This window comes from Phocoena sinus, chromosome 3, assembly GCF_008692025.1.
Source record: "Phocoena sinus isolate mPhoSin1 chromosome 3, mPhoSin1.pri, whole genome shotgun sequence".
In the NCBI taxonomy this organism is placed as follows: Eukaryota; Metazoa; Chordata; class Mammalia; order Artiodactyla; family Phocoenidae; genus Phocoena; species Phocoena sinus.
The window spans coordinates 120,805,722-120,821,441 of NC_045765.1; the positions used below are offsets into that span (position 1 = coordinate 120,805,722).

A 15,720-nucleotide genomic window follows, 5' to 3' on the forward strand; every position below is an offset into this window, starting at 1 on the left:
TTCCCTCACCCTGTATTTACAATTTTCACATACATACTACCTCTTAACAGTAGTGTATATTTATCGATTTAACCCTCACTAAAATGTAAGCTTCATAAAAGATGTACTTTTTGTCTCCCTTTGCTAACTGTGGTAGCCATGCTCCTTAAAACAATGCCATGATGGCACAGTGAAGATACACAATACAAACTTATGGTATCAATGGATTAAAGAAGTGGTACTATGACCATAGTTTTCTTAAGTGTATAACAAACTATTCTATATATTGTACATATACTAAATACTAAAACAATAAAAATGGAGTTTAATTTAAAATTAAAAGTGTTGAATAAATTATGGTAGAGCTTGCAAAATGAAACCTGAGCTAAAACAGTTATGTAATTCAATTGAAAAATATGTAAAAATAATTCTGATTTTTATATTTAAACAACATGAAGATGCCAAAATTTAAGTTTTTGGTTCTTTAAGATAATTCAATTTCCTTGATGCATCATCAGACACACAATTACACAAACACAGCTGACCCTTGAACAACACAGGTTTTAAGTGCACGGATCCACTTACATGCAGATTTTTTTCAATAGTAAATACTACAGTACTACATGACCCACAGTTGGTTGAATACATGGATGCAGAACCATGGACAGGGAGGAAATGAATGCAGATACAAAGGTGCAACTATACATTATATGAGATTTTCCCACTGTGCAGAGGGTTGGTCCCCTAACCATCATTGTTCAAGGGTTAACTGCATAGATTTTTGCAGGATTTTGCTTATCTGGCTGTCTTCTTGTGAGTCTAAAATGTAGTTAAGATTGAAAAAAGTTACTAGATAATGGCCACGATCAAGAGTTAAACCAAATTTGGGTAAATTAAACTCTTTTAAAGAATTTAAACTTTACTGCAGTGATAAAAATGACATTTCCTTAAAGTAAAGAAAAACAGTAATGTCAACAAAAGAGTAAATTGTATAACTGATCGCATCAGAAAAAAATTCAAATAAGATCTATGACTTCAGAGAACAGTAAAACTATCTCATAACAAATAAAATTTGATATATGGAAGGTCTGAATCAAACTACGGCATTAAGTTTCTCATATTTTATATTAGCAAACATTAATTACATGATTTAGAGAGCAATACAAACCAACAGTCTCAGGCAGTTGTTGAAGTGAATTGCTTGATAATAGGAGGTCTTGAAGGTTTTCACATGCTGAAATTCCTTCTTCAACCATTTCAATATTATTTTTAGAAACATCTAAATATGTGAGCTGTTTCAAGCTACCGATAAACTGTAAGTAAAAAAAAAAAGGAAATCTAATGACTCCATCAACAGTAAGTGGTGAAAAGTTTAGATAATAAATCTAATGCCAAGTTATAATTTAAAATTAAATATTTATATGAGAGGATTCATAATTTTTTTAATGCTATTAGTAAAGTATTCAGTAATAAAGCTAAGAGCTCCTACTAATGTTAGCCCAGCAGAGTGACAACAGACATATACTTTTCTTTGGGAACTTAGCTGCCCATCATTTGAAAGGGGAAGAGCAAATATGGGGATTCGTATGGCTTTAGTTCTGAGAATGAACACAATGTCAGCTGCTAAGAAACTACATGGAAAATAGCTTACTTCAACAATTCCCTGGGCAAAATGAAATAAGATATAAAGTCAACTGCAACCGCTGGGAAGGACACACTCCATGGCATTAAAAGAGAGTGACAGTTGACCCTTAACAACACAGGTTTGAACTTCACAAATCTATTTACACATGGATGTTTTTCAACAGTAAATACTACAATACCATACTATTTGTGGTTGGTTCAATCTGTGGATGTAGAACCGCAGATCCAGAGGAGGAATCCCATAACAATGAAGGAATCTTGGATAGGGAGGGCTGACTATAAGTTATACACAGATTTTTGACTGCACAGAGGGTCAGTGCCCCCAACCCCTGAGTTGTTCATGGGTCAACTGTGTTTTACAAAAATTTATTACAGAAATTTAAAAATTTTAATCAAGAATGTGTTGACAAACCCAATCAAAAAATGGGCGGAAGATCTAAATGGACATTTCTCCAAAGAAGACATACAAATGACCAAAAAGCACATGAAAAGATGCTCAACATCACTAATTATTAGAGAAATGCAAATGAAAACTACAATTTTGATTGTGCAAAGCCATTTCTACAAAACCGGTTTTGATTCTACAAAACTGGTCAGAATGGCCATCATCAAAAAATCTAAACAATAAATGCTGGAGAGGGTGTGGAGAAAAGGGAACCCTCCTACACTGTTGTGGGAATGTAAATTGGTACAACCATTATGGAGAACAGTATGGAGGTTGCTTAAAAAACTAAATATAGAACTACCATATTTAGCTCTATAACTATGGTATAGATCCAGCAATCCCACTCCTGGGCATATATCCAGAGAAAACCATAATTCAAAAAGATACATGGGGATTTCCCTGGTGGCACAGTGGTTAAGAACCCGCCTGCCAATGCAGGGGACATGGGTTCGAGCCCTGGTCCGGGAAGATCCCACGTGCCGCACAGTAACTAAGCCCTATGTGCCGCAACTACTGAGCCTGTGCTCTAGAGCCCACGTGCCACAAGTACTGGAGCCCACGTGCCTCTAGAGCCTGTGCTCTGCAACAAGAGAAGCCACTGCAATGAGAAGCCCACACACCACAACAAAGAGTCGCCTCCGCTTGCCACGGCTAGAGAAAGCACGCGTGCAGCAGCAAAGACCCAACGCAGCCAAATAAATAAATTTATAAAAAAAAAGATACGTGCACCCCAATGTTCACTGCAGCACTATTTACAATAGCCAAGACATGGAAGCAACCTAAATGTCCATCAACAGAGGAATGGATAAAGAAAATGTGGTACATATATACAATGGAATATTACTCAGCCATAAAAAGGAATGAAACAATGGCATTTGCAGCAACATGGATGGACCTAGAGATTGTCACATTCAGTGAACTAATACAGAGAAAGACGAATATCATGTAAGGGCCTACTGATTAGCACAGGGAACTCTATTCAATGCTCTGTAATGACCTATATGGGAAAAGAATCTAAAAAAGAGTGGATATACATATAGGTATAACTGACTCACTTTACTGTATACCTGAAACTAATACAACATTGTAAAAAAAAAAAAAAGGAACGTGTTGACAACTTAAAAAAAGTAATTTGTTTCTATCTAACAGTATTAAGAATTAAGTAATCATTTTTAAACTAATTAAAACTTATTTGAAAATGTATAATTCATAAAAATGCAAAGGATAGACAGCAATAAGGAAAGTCTTTAAAATTTGATATACGTACCCCTGGAATAAAAGTCAGTCTATTACCATCCATCCAAAATTCTTTCAATCCACTTAGCTGCTCAAGTACTTCAGGCTATTTAGGTTGGGGGGAGGGGGAAATATATTAATTTACTTGAATATATTTATTTGGCAAAAGAAGCTCCCCTGGGAATTTCTAATAAGTTTCACTTTAAAAAATGAGGGAAAAAAAAAGCAGAGCCAAGACTCAAGCCTTTCCACTATATTATAGCTATTACACAAATATTACTCAATAGATATTCCATAACAGATTACAGAAAACTCCTTTAAGCTTTTGATTACATAACAGGCTCAAGTATTTATACAATTAATAAATAAAACAAGACCCATTACTTTCAAGAATACAATAAAAAGATACTCTCAATCATTATCTGTAAAAAGATGTAGACTTTTAGGGACTCTTAAAAAAAAAAAAAGATACTCTCTGATGACCTAGAGGGAGGAAAAAATAAGGCAATATACATCCTAAAAGTCCAATAATAAGCGAAAGGTAAGTAAACCAAGGCATAATCATATGATAAGCGTATTGTGTTATTTTCAGCTTCCTGCAATTACATGGTAGAATACTGTTCATAACATGACGTTGAGGACCAAAAAATTAAAAAGATGTAGTGGACTCTGGTATTCAGGCAAAATTTGCTCTTAGGTATTCACCCTTGGAGGCTCTTCTGAATGCATCATTTGAAGGTATTTCTGTCATCCCACAAACCTGTATCCAATCATTGACAGTATGATGGCATGGAGTGTCATCATATCTAATCACCATAATAACATGAGTAATACATAAAAGGCATGTCATTCGGATTTACTGTTAACATTAAGTATAGGTAAGAATTCTAGGTTTAAATTGTATTAAAAGAAATCTCTTTCTGTGCTTTACCTGTTACAATTCTAACAGTAATTTTTTTTTAAATGTGTAATGTTGGAAGATGGAAATGGTACAAAAATTAATGATTCTGTATGATGCTCTGATTCATAAAATAAATAATTTAGAATTTTCAAATAGTTAATATGGAAATAGATTAACACATATAAGACAAATATTGAGAAAATGTACAACAGTTAGATAATTTAGGAAGCAAAGAATATTCATTTTTTCACAAGGCGTAAAAACTTCTACAACACAGAGTAAAAGTCATCATATACCAGCTTCAATTAAAATATAATAAAGAATATAAAATAGCATATTTTAGAAAAAAACATGTGATACCCAAAACCACCATGCTCCTCCAGTGACTTCAGCTGAAAAGCTGTCTATTTAGTGAGCAAATGTACAATACAGTATCCAAAGGGCAATCATGCAGCTGGTGGTGCTGAGAAATTCTTGTTCTTAAGACTATCATTTGTAACTTAACAGCAATTTAAAAAAACGAGCTTGTAAACATAACGTAAACATTTTAATGATGATGATATTGTTAATGAATTCCTCTTCAAAAGAATATCTAGCTTATTTTTCTGTGTTCTCTTGGAGCAATGACTGAAGACAAAAAACTGCTTACATACTTCTTTCCTTTTTGATTTAGCATCATACTCCTTTGCATACAAAGCAAAAACACGATCCTGAGGTCTCATTACCAACTCAAAAATAATAGTTGTTTCACTCAATGTTTTCCTTTTAGCTATTAAGTAAAATTATAGAGAAGTACTTTATCACTGAGTAAATTCCTAAGCAATACTCCCATGGAGTTATTTTTGACTCACAAGTACTCTTCCTGATGCATTCTAGTCTGGTGAAACTTTTTCCCTTATAATCTTTCAAAGTTTCTACTTCCTGGGCCTAAAAACTTTTAAATACCTTTTCTATGGGTTTCTCATTAATTTTACATTTTTACCCTCACTCCTTTCAGATGTTATCTGTTTAATTTTCCCTGTTAAAAATTTTCATATCTTGTCTCCCTAAAATATATGTAATATCTTTACCCAATTTTATACTTTACAAATGCAGAGAAATAAACACATTAACTTTCACATTTTGCTCTTGATCAAATGAAGACTTATAGATAGTGAGGTTGGTGAGAACTTACCACTTCTGTGAATTCATTACTTCCCAAATCCAGTCTTTCCAGCTGGGTCAGTCTATTCATGGTTCTATGCACAATGGATTAATAAAGAATTAAGTATACAAAAATATCAATTACATGGAATCTTTTAAAATTTATAATGTAAAATATTCTTATGTATTATCTAATAACATACCAGCTTTCAAATGTTGATAAAATAAAAATAATTTTCTAAGGAAAAAAGTCATATTTAATTTCTAAATAAAATGAAATAAGTTATCAATTATTCTCTAATTTTGCCTTCTCATCAGGTTATTTCTATTCTTAAGAAGTAATTGCAGTAAATTTAAACCCCCAGTCCAGAATACGAGTAACTGATTTTCCATTTTTTCCACAAAATAAATTTTCAGATAGTATAAATTAACTAATGATTAGATTGTTTGGCAGCTTCATATGAATTACCATTTTTCAAGACTGGTGATATATTTGTAAAACTTTAAGATAATTAACTGAAAATTAACATTCAAAATTCCAAGAACAGTAAATATTACATTGTTCCCCACATTTTCAAATTAAATTCAATACAAATCAAAATAAAGTTTTACATGAATCACAAATATAATTCATAGACTGCATTTATTTTAAATTAAACTACAATATACCATTTTTAACTTCCAACTTAATACCAACATATCTCTGCAACGACAGAAACTTGAAGAATGTACAAACTGATTTCATGATGAAATAAACTAAGTTGTATTTTTATAGCTCCTTCAATGAAGGCACTTTTTAAACTAAACTAATTTCTAATTAATTCAAACACATATTATTTTTAGAAAAACCTATTATTTAATAGGTTGAGGTGCTACCAGCTACCCAGATAAGGAACTACATTTTTTTTTCTAATTTTTAATTAAAAAAATTTTTTGGGCAGTGCCGCATGGCTTGCGGGAGTTCCCCAACCAGGGATTGAACCTGGGCCACAGCAGTGAAAGCACTGAATCCTAACCACTAGACCACCAGGGAACTCCATAGGAACACGTTAAATTTTTTTTAGGATATGACAAAATTATGGCAAAATGCAATCATCATATTATCAATATATCAATGTTAATTAGGAAATTAACACCATTAAACACCAACAGACTCCTTAAATTATGACACAAGAACACAGATTATTTTTATCTTCTCTTGAAATTCAACAAATTAGTAATAATAATTAAAATAAAACTTGATTAAATTTATCTGGGTTTTTAGTGAAAAAAAATAAGAATACATATCATAATTGTAATGTAATTATGTTACTGACCTACCATTAGAGAAAGCTAATTTTCCCTAACCCTTCCATTTAAAATATGCCATTCTATCAATACTAATTTAATTCATCTCCCAACACCAATTTTTCTCAAAGCTGTTTTATTTAACTCTGATTTACTGAGTGCCTATTCTCAGGTTCTACGAGGTACTATAATTCTACCTCCCTTACTCATATCTGTCTTTGTCCTGAAAACCTGTAAATTAGTTCCAATTTGCTTTATAACAAAGCAAAAAGGTGTTTCCAGGATCTTTCTCAAGAAAGATTAGATACTAACTTCTATGTCCATAATACTATACCAGGTCGACGTCTGAGAAAGGTAAAGAGGGCTGTGAGGAGGGGGTAAGATTGAAAGAAGAAAACATGGTCTTATTTTTCTTAATTCAGTATTTTTATAATGACAAGATAACAGAAAATTCACATGCAGCAATTAAATACTTTATATCAACAAGGGTAACTTATTTTTTAAAAAGGGTACAAAAAGAAAAGCAGTGCAAGGCTTCCCTGGTGGCACAGTGGTTGAGAGTCCGCCTGCTGATGCAGGGGACACGGGTTCGTGCCCCGGTCCGGGAGGATCCCACATGCCGCGGAGCGGCTAGGCCCGTGAGCCATGGCCTCTGAGCCTGCACGTCCGGAGCCTGTGCTCCGCAACGGGAGAGGCCACAACAGTGAGAGGCCCGCGTACCGCAAAAAAAAAAAGAAAAGAAAAGAAAAGAAAAGCAGTGCACTAGAAAATTCAATTACAAACAATATCGTTAGAAATTTAAGTTTTAAAACTGATTTAGGAAAATGTGAATGACACAGATATGTAATAAAAAAGAGGAAATACATTGTTAAATTCTAAAAGCATCTCCATCACAACTTGCTGTAGCTATAACACTGGCAACTCTGGTCCTACTCATACACCTGAAAAATCTAAGACACAAAATTTCATCTTTTCATTTCATTTTTACGTCTATTCATTTAAGATCCAGCTTCCTACTTCACGGAGAAAGTAAAAACAATATCCCTCAAATTTCATCCTGTTTGTCTCTAAAATTCCTTTGTATTTAACTCATTTTTACCTTCTCTTCTGTCTCAGAGGAAAAATATACATTCTTTGTGTTCTTTGTACTGTGCTCTCCAGTATTAAGACGGTATTAAATTTCATTTAACTGCGTATTTAAAACAGCTTTCCCACTGTCTAATCTTGGATCATAAAAAGGTCCACTCATATAACCTGAATGCACATGACTTTCCTAACACGTAAAACTGTGGCCTCTTTACAGTTTGTGAGGCCTCAAATATTTTAATCATGTCTTAAAAAGAAAGCAGTAAAGAATTATATTTGCAAATACACTGAGAGCCCAATCTGAAGTTAAATAAAGACTTAAAATAGAAGGAGTTAAAATAAGTGAATTACCTATGATATCAGAGACACCATATTAATTGTAGGCTTAGATGTTTTAGTAAACAATTTACACCTTGTTTATTCAAATCTCTTAGCAGTCAAGTTCTGAGCTAAGGAGTCATCAATGCCAATACCAAATCTGTAAAAATTTAAACCTTTTTGAATTTCAATATGGATAATTCCCACTTTATACTCACAACCATCACCATAAACTCTAATCAATCCAGTCTTTTGGGAATCAAAACCAGATATGCTCCTTGCCCTCAAAGCCTTACATTCATGGGGGGGTGGGGGTGGGGAGGAGGACGGACCAAGTACATGTGCCAGTGGGAATATGCTGGCCAGGTAAGATAAGAGTAAAATGTATTTTAAAAATTAGGCTAATGTGGTAAATGTCATAACAGATATTAGTAAGATGCTACAGAAGTTGAGTAAACAGAACAACTAACTCCTGGAGAACTGAAGATGCTTCTATTAAGAAGTGACAACTCTTGACAAATAAACTACAACAGGAGTCTGAGAAGTTTTCTGTAAGGGTCAGATATTTTAGGGTTTGCATAAAGTCTCTGTCACAACTACTTGACTCTACCACTGTAGAGCAAAAGCAGCCACAGACTAAGTAAATGAATGAATGTGGTTCTGGTGAAACTATTTACAAAAAGTAGTCTCTGGGACAGATTTAACCAGTCTGTAGTTTGCCATTACCTAAACTGTAAAAATGGACCAGTGAATCAGGGTGTTTTAAGACGTTTCTTCAATAAATGGACATAGACCAGTGCATTCTGAGTTTGTATATCTGTTTTAGTTTTATCTTATTTGCTCTTGGACTGCCATCTCCTCTTGATGTTAGCTTACCAGTAGGGGGCCCTCCATCCCATTTCCAATTTACAACAGACTAAAACCAAACAAGTTCTGAAAACTTAAAAAGAGTTACCAGACTTTACATGAAGACCTTATGAGTCTCTCTAATGAGTACTATGTAGGAGCTCTAGTATAGAAACGGGGATCTTAATTTGGGACTCAGGTGGGCTTTACATACTTATTATTCTGACTTTTGTCACACAAGACTGAGTTCCAGAGAGCTATGAAATCACTATTAAATACCAACAGATATACAGATTTTTATATTGAACACCACTAATTAATATACAAAGACCACAAATGTCAGTCTTTTAAAATAATTTGCACTCACATTTTAGATATTAAAAAGTTAATATTTCTCTAAGGATTTAAGAATTTAAAATTCTAAACTAAATTTCACAAAGGATAGCACGTTTACTTACTTTGGCAACATTTTCAACTGGTTTTCTCTAAGTTCTAATATCTGAAGTTTAGTTAATCTGCAAAACAAAATAAATCACGCATGTATAACAAAGATAAAGAATTTAACAAATTAATGCAATCCTCTAAAATTTTAAAGGAACCAATATTTATTGTGTAATTACAACGTGCAGAATATTGTATTAAAAATTACACAGAAATATAAAGGAAGAAAAGACTATTTTTGCTCCTCAGAATTAATGGGGGGGGGGATAAACACTTCTTGACATATCCAAAGCACAAAATAACTGCCCCAATATCCATCCTAACGAATTTCATGCATTTTTCTGAAAAAAACCTCCCCAGATTATTAGTCATTAGTAGATTAGAGAACAATAATTTAACTCTAGGGTTGAGCTCTGAGAGAGAAAAATAAAGAAACACAAGGGGACATGGAAAAGGAGAAAATCCTCTGGCACTTCAGTGACGCACATTCCAATAAAATTAGAGGATAAATGAGCAGATGAACTGGTCCAGAGGTGCTCACTAATGCTACAACAGCAATCATATTACAACATACAACGTATGAAGTCAGCAGGCTGTATACTTTAAACTTACACAGTGTTACATGTCAAATACATTTCAATTTTAAAAAGTGATCCAAATACCAGATACAGAAATCTGACAAGTACACAACATGCATATATGTATACACATACATACACATTTGTGTATATACATATATGTGTGTGCATACATACATACGTGTATATATGTAAATATATAAAGCACTATAATGTGGTTCCCATAGGACAGAATTCTTTTTTCTTTTTTGAAATACAATTGACAAACAACATTGTTAGTTTCAGGTGTACACAATAATGATTCGATATTTGTATGTACAGTTGACCCTTGAACAACATAGGCATCAAAAGTCCAATGGGACCGAGTAACCGCTTGAGCTAAAGCCAGCCCATAGCTGACCCTTGAACAACATGGGTTTGAACTGTGCGAATCCACTTATACACAGATTTTTTTCAACAGTAAATACTATGGTACCACACGATCTGTGGTTGGTTCAATCTGTGGATTTGGAACCTTGGATACTAAGGAACTACAGATATGGAGGGCCAACTATAAGTTATATGTGGATTTTTGACTGTGTGGAAGATCAGCACCCCTAATCCATGCATTGTTCCAGGGTCAACTGTATTGTGAAATGGTCACCACAAAAAGTCTAGTTAACATCTGTCACTATACACAGTTACAAAATTTTTTTTTTCTTGAGATGAGAACTTTTAAGATCTATTCTCTTAGAGACTTTCAAATACCACACAATACAATATGGTTAACTATAGTCACCATGCTGTACATTACATCCCCATGATTTATTTATTTTATAACTGGAAGTTTGTACCTTTTGACCACCTTCACCCATTTTGCCCACCCCCGCCCCCTCACCTCTGGCAACCACCAATCTTTTCTCTGTTATCTATGAGCTTGGGGTTTTGGTGGGTTTTTTAAGATTTCACATACAAGTGAGATCATATGGTATTTGTCTTCAAGACAAAAAGATGACTACCATATTAACATGTATTTGGATAGCATTTTCTCTAGCAATTAATCTAAACACAATAATAATTTGATACCTATTGTTCATTTACTGATTCATTTTTCCACTAGAAAAATTACTCAGGGACTACAGTATGACAAGAATCGGTCTAAATTCAAGCAGGGAGCAATGGGGTGGACCCCAGAAACACATTTTTCTTTTCTCCAGAACTTTGATTCCAGTGAAGACAGATAAACCAATAATTAGATCATTTTTAAAAATGTGTAAGTGCTAAGTGCATTCTATCTCAAATATGCAAAAATTATCCCGATTTAAATAAACTCCCTATTTTTACATACTTTAAAACCAAGTGTTAAATTACATTTTTCTTTTAAATTTTCACTGCTTATTTCTACTTGGGAAAATAAATTCCAAGACAAAACAACAAGTTCTAAAGAAACTATAAAAACTACAATGCTTGGAAATAATTACAAAAGAAGAGCCTATGAAACTGTAATTAATAGTATTACTAAAGCAACCTGTAGTTTTGTGAACTTTACAAGAGCTAACAAGAGAAGGTTTTAGAAGAAACTAATTTACCTGCCAAAATTAGCTGGCAAGAACTCAAGGAAAGCGTCATTCAGATATAACTGGGTTAGGTTTAACAGCTGAGAAAATCCATCAGGAAGCCTATGTAAAATAAACCAGAATTTAAATTTAATTCATATACAGAATTTTAGTTTCTTATTAAAATCTGTCTAAGAAACTGTCTAACCAACACATGTTCTTAACAGATAACAGTCACCTCTTCACTTTTATGAGTGATCCTCAAATTGAGATTTGTCTTTTATAATAACTTACCTGTTTCAATGTTTACACCTTCATCATTTTTTAAAAGGAAGTGAGGCAATATTTGTCTCAATAAGATAAAATCTGCACTTAACAGTCAACTATGAATGAGCCACAACACACAGAAATGTATTCAGGCCATGACTACGATATATCAGCAGACACTCTTGAAATTCACCTTATCTAACACCAATCCAAAGAACTAGACAAAGAATTCTAAAATTTGACAGTATTGACTTTTGGGGCTGGATAATTCTGTGCTGTCAGGAGGCTGTCTTCTGCACTGTAGGATGTTTAACAGCAACCCTAGCCTCTGACCCACTAGAAGCCAGCAGCACTCTCCACCACCACAAGTTGTGAAAACCAAAAAATGTCTCTAGAATTTACCAAATAGCCATAAGAGCAAAACAGTCCCTATTTGAGAAACACTGGTTTAGATTATTTTCAATTTCAATATTTGGTCCCTAAAAAAATCAAATAAAGATTGTATAATTTTATAATGACCAAATGGAAAGAAATAACATTAAAAGCTGAATGACATTTAAGATCATATAAGAGCCTATAAGTAGCTTTACTTTTATTTCCTCTGGCTTACAAAAGAAATTACAAATCTAGAACTTGATGCTACAGCAAAAATTTCAGATGAAGGTAAAACATCATCTTTACATGTTTGTCCTTTACATGTTTCCCTATGTTTGGAAAAACTCGTTAAATACAATACTGTAATATGTGAAAGCTGGTTTCAACTTTCAACTTAGCTATACTAAGCTATGGTTCACACTATTCACCTTTTGCTTCATCATTCCATTTTTGCAAAATTTAACAGCTTTGGTGCTAAGAAAGCATTCTGCTTAAAGCCATTACCATCATAAAAGAATATATGTGACCTCTGGTATATAGTACAACCAATCACATGGCTTTTCCCTTTTTTTGTTGTTTTTACCTTTTTGACCCTTTGGTTTCTTTTATTCATTTCAAAAGTTTGAGTGTGCCACATACATTGGATTTGCAGGTGAAGACATTTTTATATTGTTCAAGTAACATTGAGCTAGGAGACCTGGATTCTAGTCTCATTTCTGACATTTACTATCTGTGAGACTTGGGGAAAAGCACGTGCCTTATCTGTATGGACGTCAAATTTACCTCTGTAATATATGGAGTTAGAAAGAGTAATTAAAAGGCTCCTTTTTAATCTAACTAAAATTTTGTGCAGATTTCAGATTGGTATTAACTGTTCATTAAAATGTAGAAAGTAATATTCTACTATATCATACTTGCTTTATTCACAAAGGTAACTTTTAATTCAACAGAGAAGAACTCACTTGGAAATAGGATTTACACTGGCCTCCACAACTGTCAAAACTTTACAATTTTTTATATTTTCTGGAAACTCCTGTATTCCTAGAAAATGAACAAATAATCAATGATCAAGTGAAAAGAATCTATTACAAAGGAAAAAATCATAATGATATTAATAATTAATGTACACTTTTCAGATTCAAAATTTACCAACTGAGCAGATTCTTGATAAATTGACAACACCAACGTCAAACGAACAGAATCATCTGCACAACAATTTCTCTTCGTTCTTTTGCCTCTTTATGACTACTGCTAATTATCTTGTTTAGTTTTGCCTTCCTTTCCTTCTCCCAGCTCTTCTGAAAATCAGTGCCTTCTCTATGTGGTATTAAGGACACAAAATTCAGAACAATTAAGCATTCTTTGTTTTTTCACATAAAAAGATGCATTAATTTAAAAAAATTTTTTATTGGAGTATAGTTGATTTACAATGTTGTGTCAGTTTCTGCTGTACAGTAAAATAAGTCAGTTATACATATACATATATCTACTCCTTTTTAGATTCTTTTCCCATATAGGTCATTACAGAGTATTAAGAAGAGTTCCCTGTGCTATACAGTAGGTTCTTATTGGTTATCTATTTTTTATATAGTAGTGTGTATGAAAGAGGCATTACTTCTTAATTGCTGGGCTCCAGATTGAGCTGGTCCCTAATACATACAGGATAACAAAGCTGAAAGCAAAGCTGAAGATAGAAGAGGTAGAAAATATGTATCAGATATGCCAGTGGATATGCCTGACGCAGTTGTACACCAATACTTCTGTAAAATACAACACAAATGTGACAAGTCAAATTATGGTAGAAGTTTCTTAGCACTTAATCTTATCTCTTCAACTTATCTTAGCAAAAATATAGCAACAATAATTTGTGAACTAGCAACAAATCCATAGAGAAACTTTAAGTAGTACTGTTCTAATCTAGACTAGGAGTGCGAATTAATAACTTTTAAAAATATTCAAAAAATTCTGTGTTATAAGACTCATTCCTCCACTAACATAACATGTATATCAAAGGGGCTGACACTAAAGGATCATTTAAGGCTCTTTCAACTTCATTGATGTATGAGTCTAAGCAAGTTTACTACAGTGCCCAAGTACAGAATTTCAGATCATGAAAAATGAATGATACAAAATCATCAACTGGCAAATATTACAGTAATAACTGATCAGTCAAAACTCATCAATGGATGCTAAAATTAGTGGGTTAAAGAATGAAGAAAAACAGTATACATTTATATAGTCTCAAAGTTTCTCTCCCCAAAATACTTATTAATTTTAAGAGGGGGAAAAAGTGAAGAAATCTCATACGCACCACTTAAACTGTTTCAAAGTTAGCATCAGCAGTTAACAGCATCATCACCGGGCAACTAATCTTAAGACACACTGACAAGGGGTACAGCATCTACTGTCGTGTTCCTGCCCCAAACACCCAACCTGAATTGAATCATAAGCAAACATCAAACAAATCCAAATTAAGGGAAATCCTATACACCTGGCCAGTAATCTTCAAACCTCTCCGCGTCTAAAAAGATAAAGACAAAGAAAAACTGAACAACTACCCAGGTAAGAGGAGATCAAAGAGAACTGACTGTGGTAAATATCCAAATCTACTTCACACACACACACACACACACACACACACACACACACAGGAAAAATCTGAGTAAGACTGGGGGGCTGTATTAATGTCAATATTATTACTGTTCTATAATAACTGCAAACATTACCATTGGGGGAAACTAGGTGACAAATACAAGAGTACCACTCTGTAATGTTTCTTAAAACTGCATGTGAATCTACAATTATCTCAATAAAAATTTCAATTTAAAAAATCTGGGCTTAATGATCCTTAAGGAAAGGTTTTATCATTGTTGTTTTATTAAAATTCAATTTCCCTAACAGTTTCAAAATGATTCTTTTTTTTTTTTCAATTTTAGTTTAAGGAACTTTTGCTGGAATTTACAGAGTTCATGTAAGGCTTCAAATCAGAAAATGTTAACATTGATGGATATCTAATGATATTAAGGAATTACTGTCAGCTGGTTCTCTTTTTTTAAGTGTGATAATAGAGAGTTTCATCTTAACATATTTATACATGAAAGAGGTTGTCTTATTTGCCTTAAAACAATAAGAGGTGGCAAAACAGGAGGTATAAATGAAACTATAACATACTGATAAATTTTGAAGCTGGTTGGTAGGCACATCAGGTTTATTGTATTATTCTCTCTACTTAGATAACAAGATTAACAAAAAAAGGACTTTAAAACAGCTATTGTACTTAAAGGAAAAAAATGAACAAAATGGAGAGGAAAAGATTAAATGTAAGAAATAGAAACTTTACAAATGATAAATACAATATGTGAATGAAAAATCCAAAGGACAGGATTAAAAGATTAGTCACTGTAGGAGAACATGTCAGAGAGACAGGAAGACATGGCAACAGAAAACAGCCATTCTGAAACATAGAGGGGGAAAAAATATATGAAAACCCAGGGATACATGGGACAATGTAAAGCAGATTAACATATATTTACCTGTCTTTAGAAGTTTGCTTATCAGGCACCACTAAGAGTACATGCTCTGTGAGGGGAGAATCTTTGCCTCTCTTGTTCACTACTGGAATAGGACATGGCACATAGT

General features: G+C 33.3%; 1 protein-coding gene across 13 annotated transcripts in view; it reads right to left on the reverse strand.

The window, feature by feature from the left end:
- Positions 1 to 15,720, reverse strand: part of ERBIN (erbb2 interacting protein) — a 110,679-nt gene that overhangs the window by 39,535 nt on the left and 55,424 nt on the right. For all 13 annotated transcript variants that reach the window (XM_032625197.1, XM_032625205.1, XM_032625206.1 and 10 more), the window contains exons 5-10: positions 13,044 to 13,122; positions 11,473 to 11,562; positions 9,344 to 9,400; positions 5,380 to 5,443; positions 3,336 to 3,410; positions 1,148 to 1,292 (exon numbers count right to left, since the gene is read on the reverse strand). In XM_032625197.1, coding sequence (XP_032481088.1) covers positions 1,148 to 1,292; positions 3,336 to 3,410; positions 5,380 to 5,443; positions 9,344 to 9,400; positions 11,473 to 11,562; positions 13,044 to 13,122 — 510 coding nt within the window. The remainder of the gene's footprint in view (positions 1 to 1,147; positions 1,293 to 3,335; positions 3,411 to 5,379; positions 5,444 to 9,343; positions 9,401 to 11,472; positions 11,563 to 13,043; positions 13,123 to 15,720) is intronic.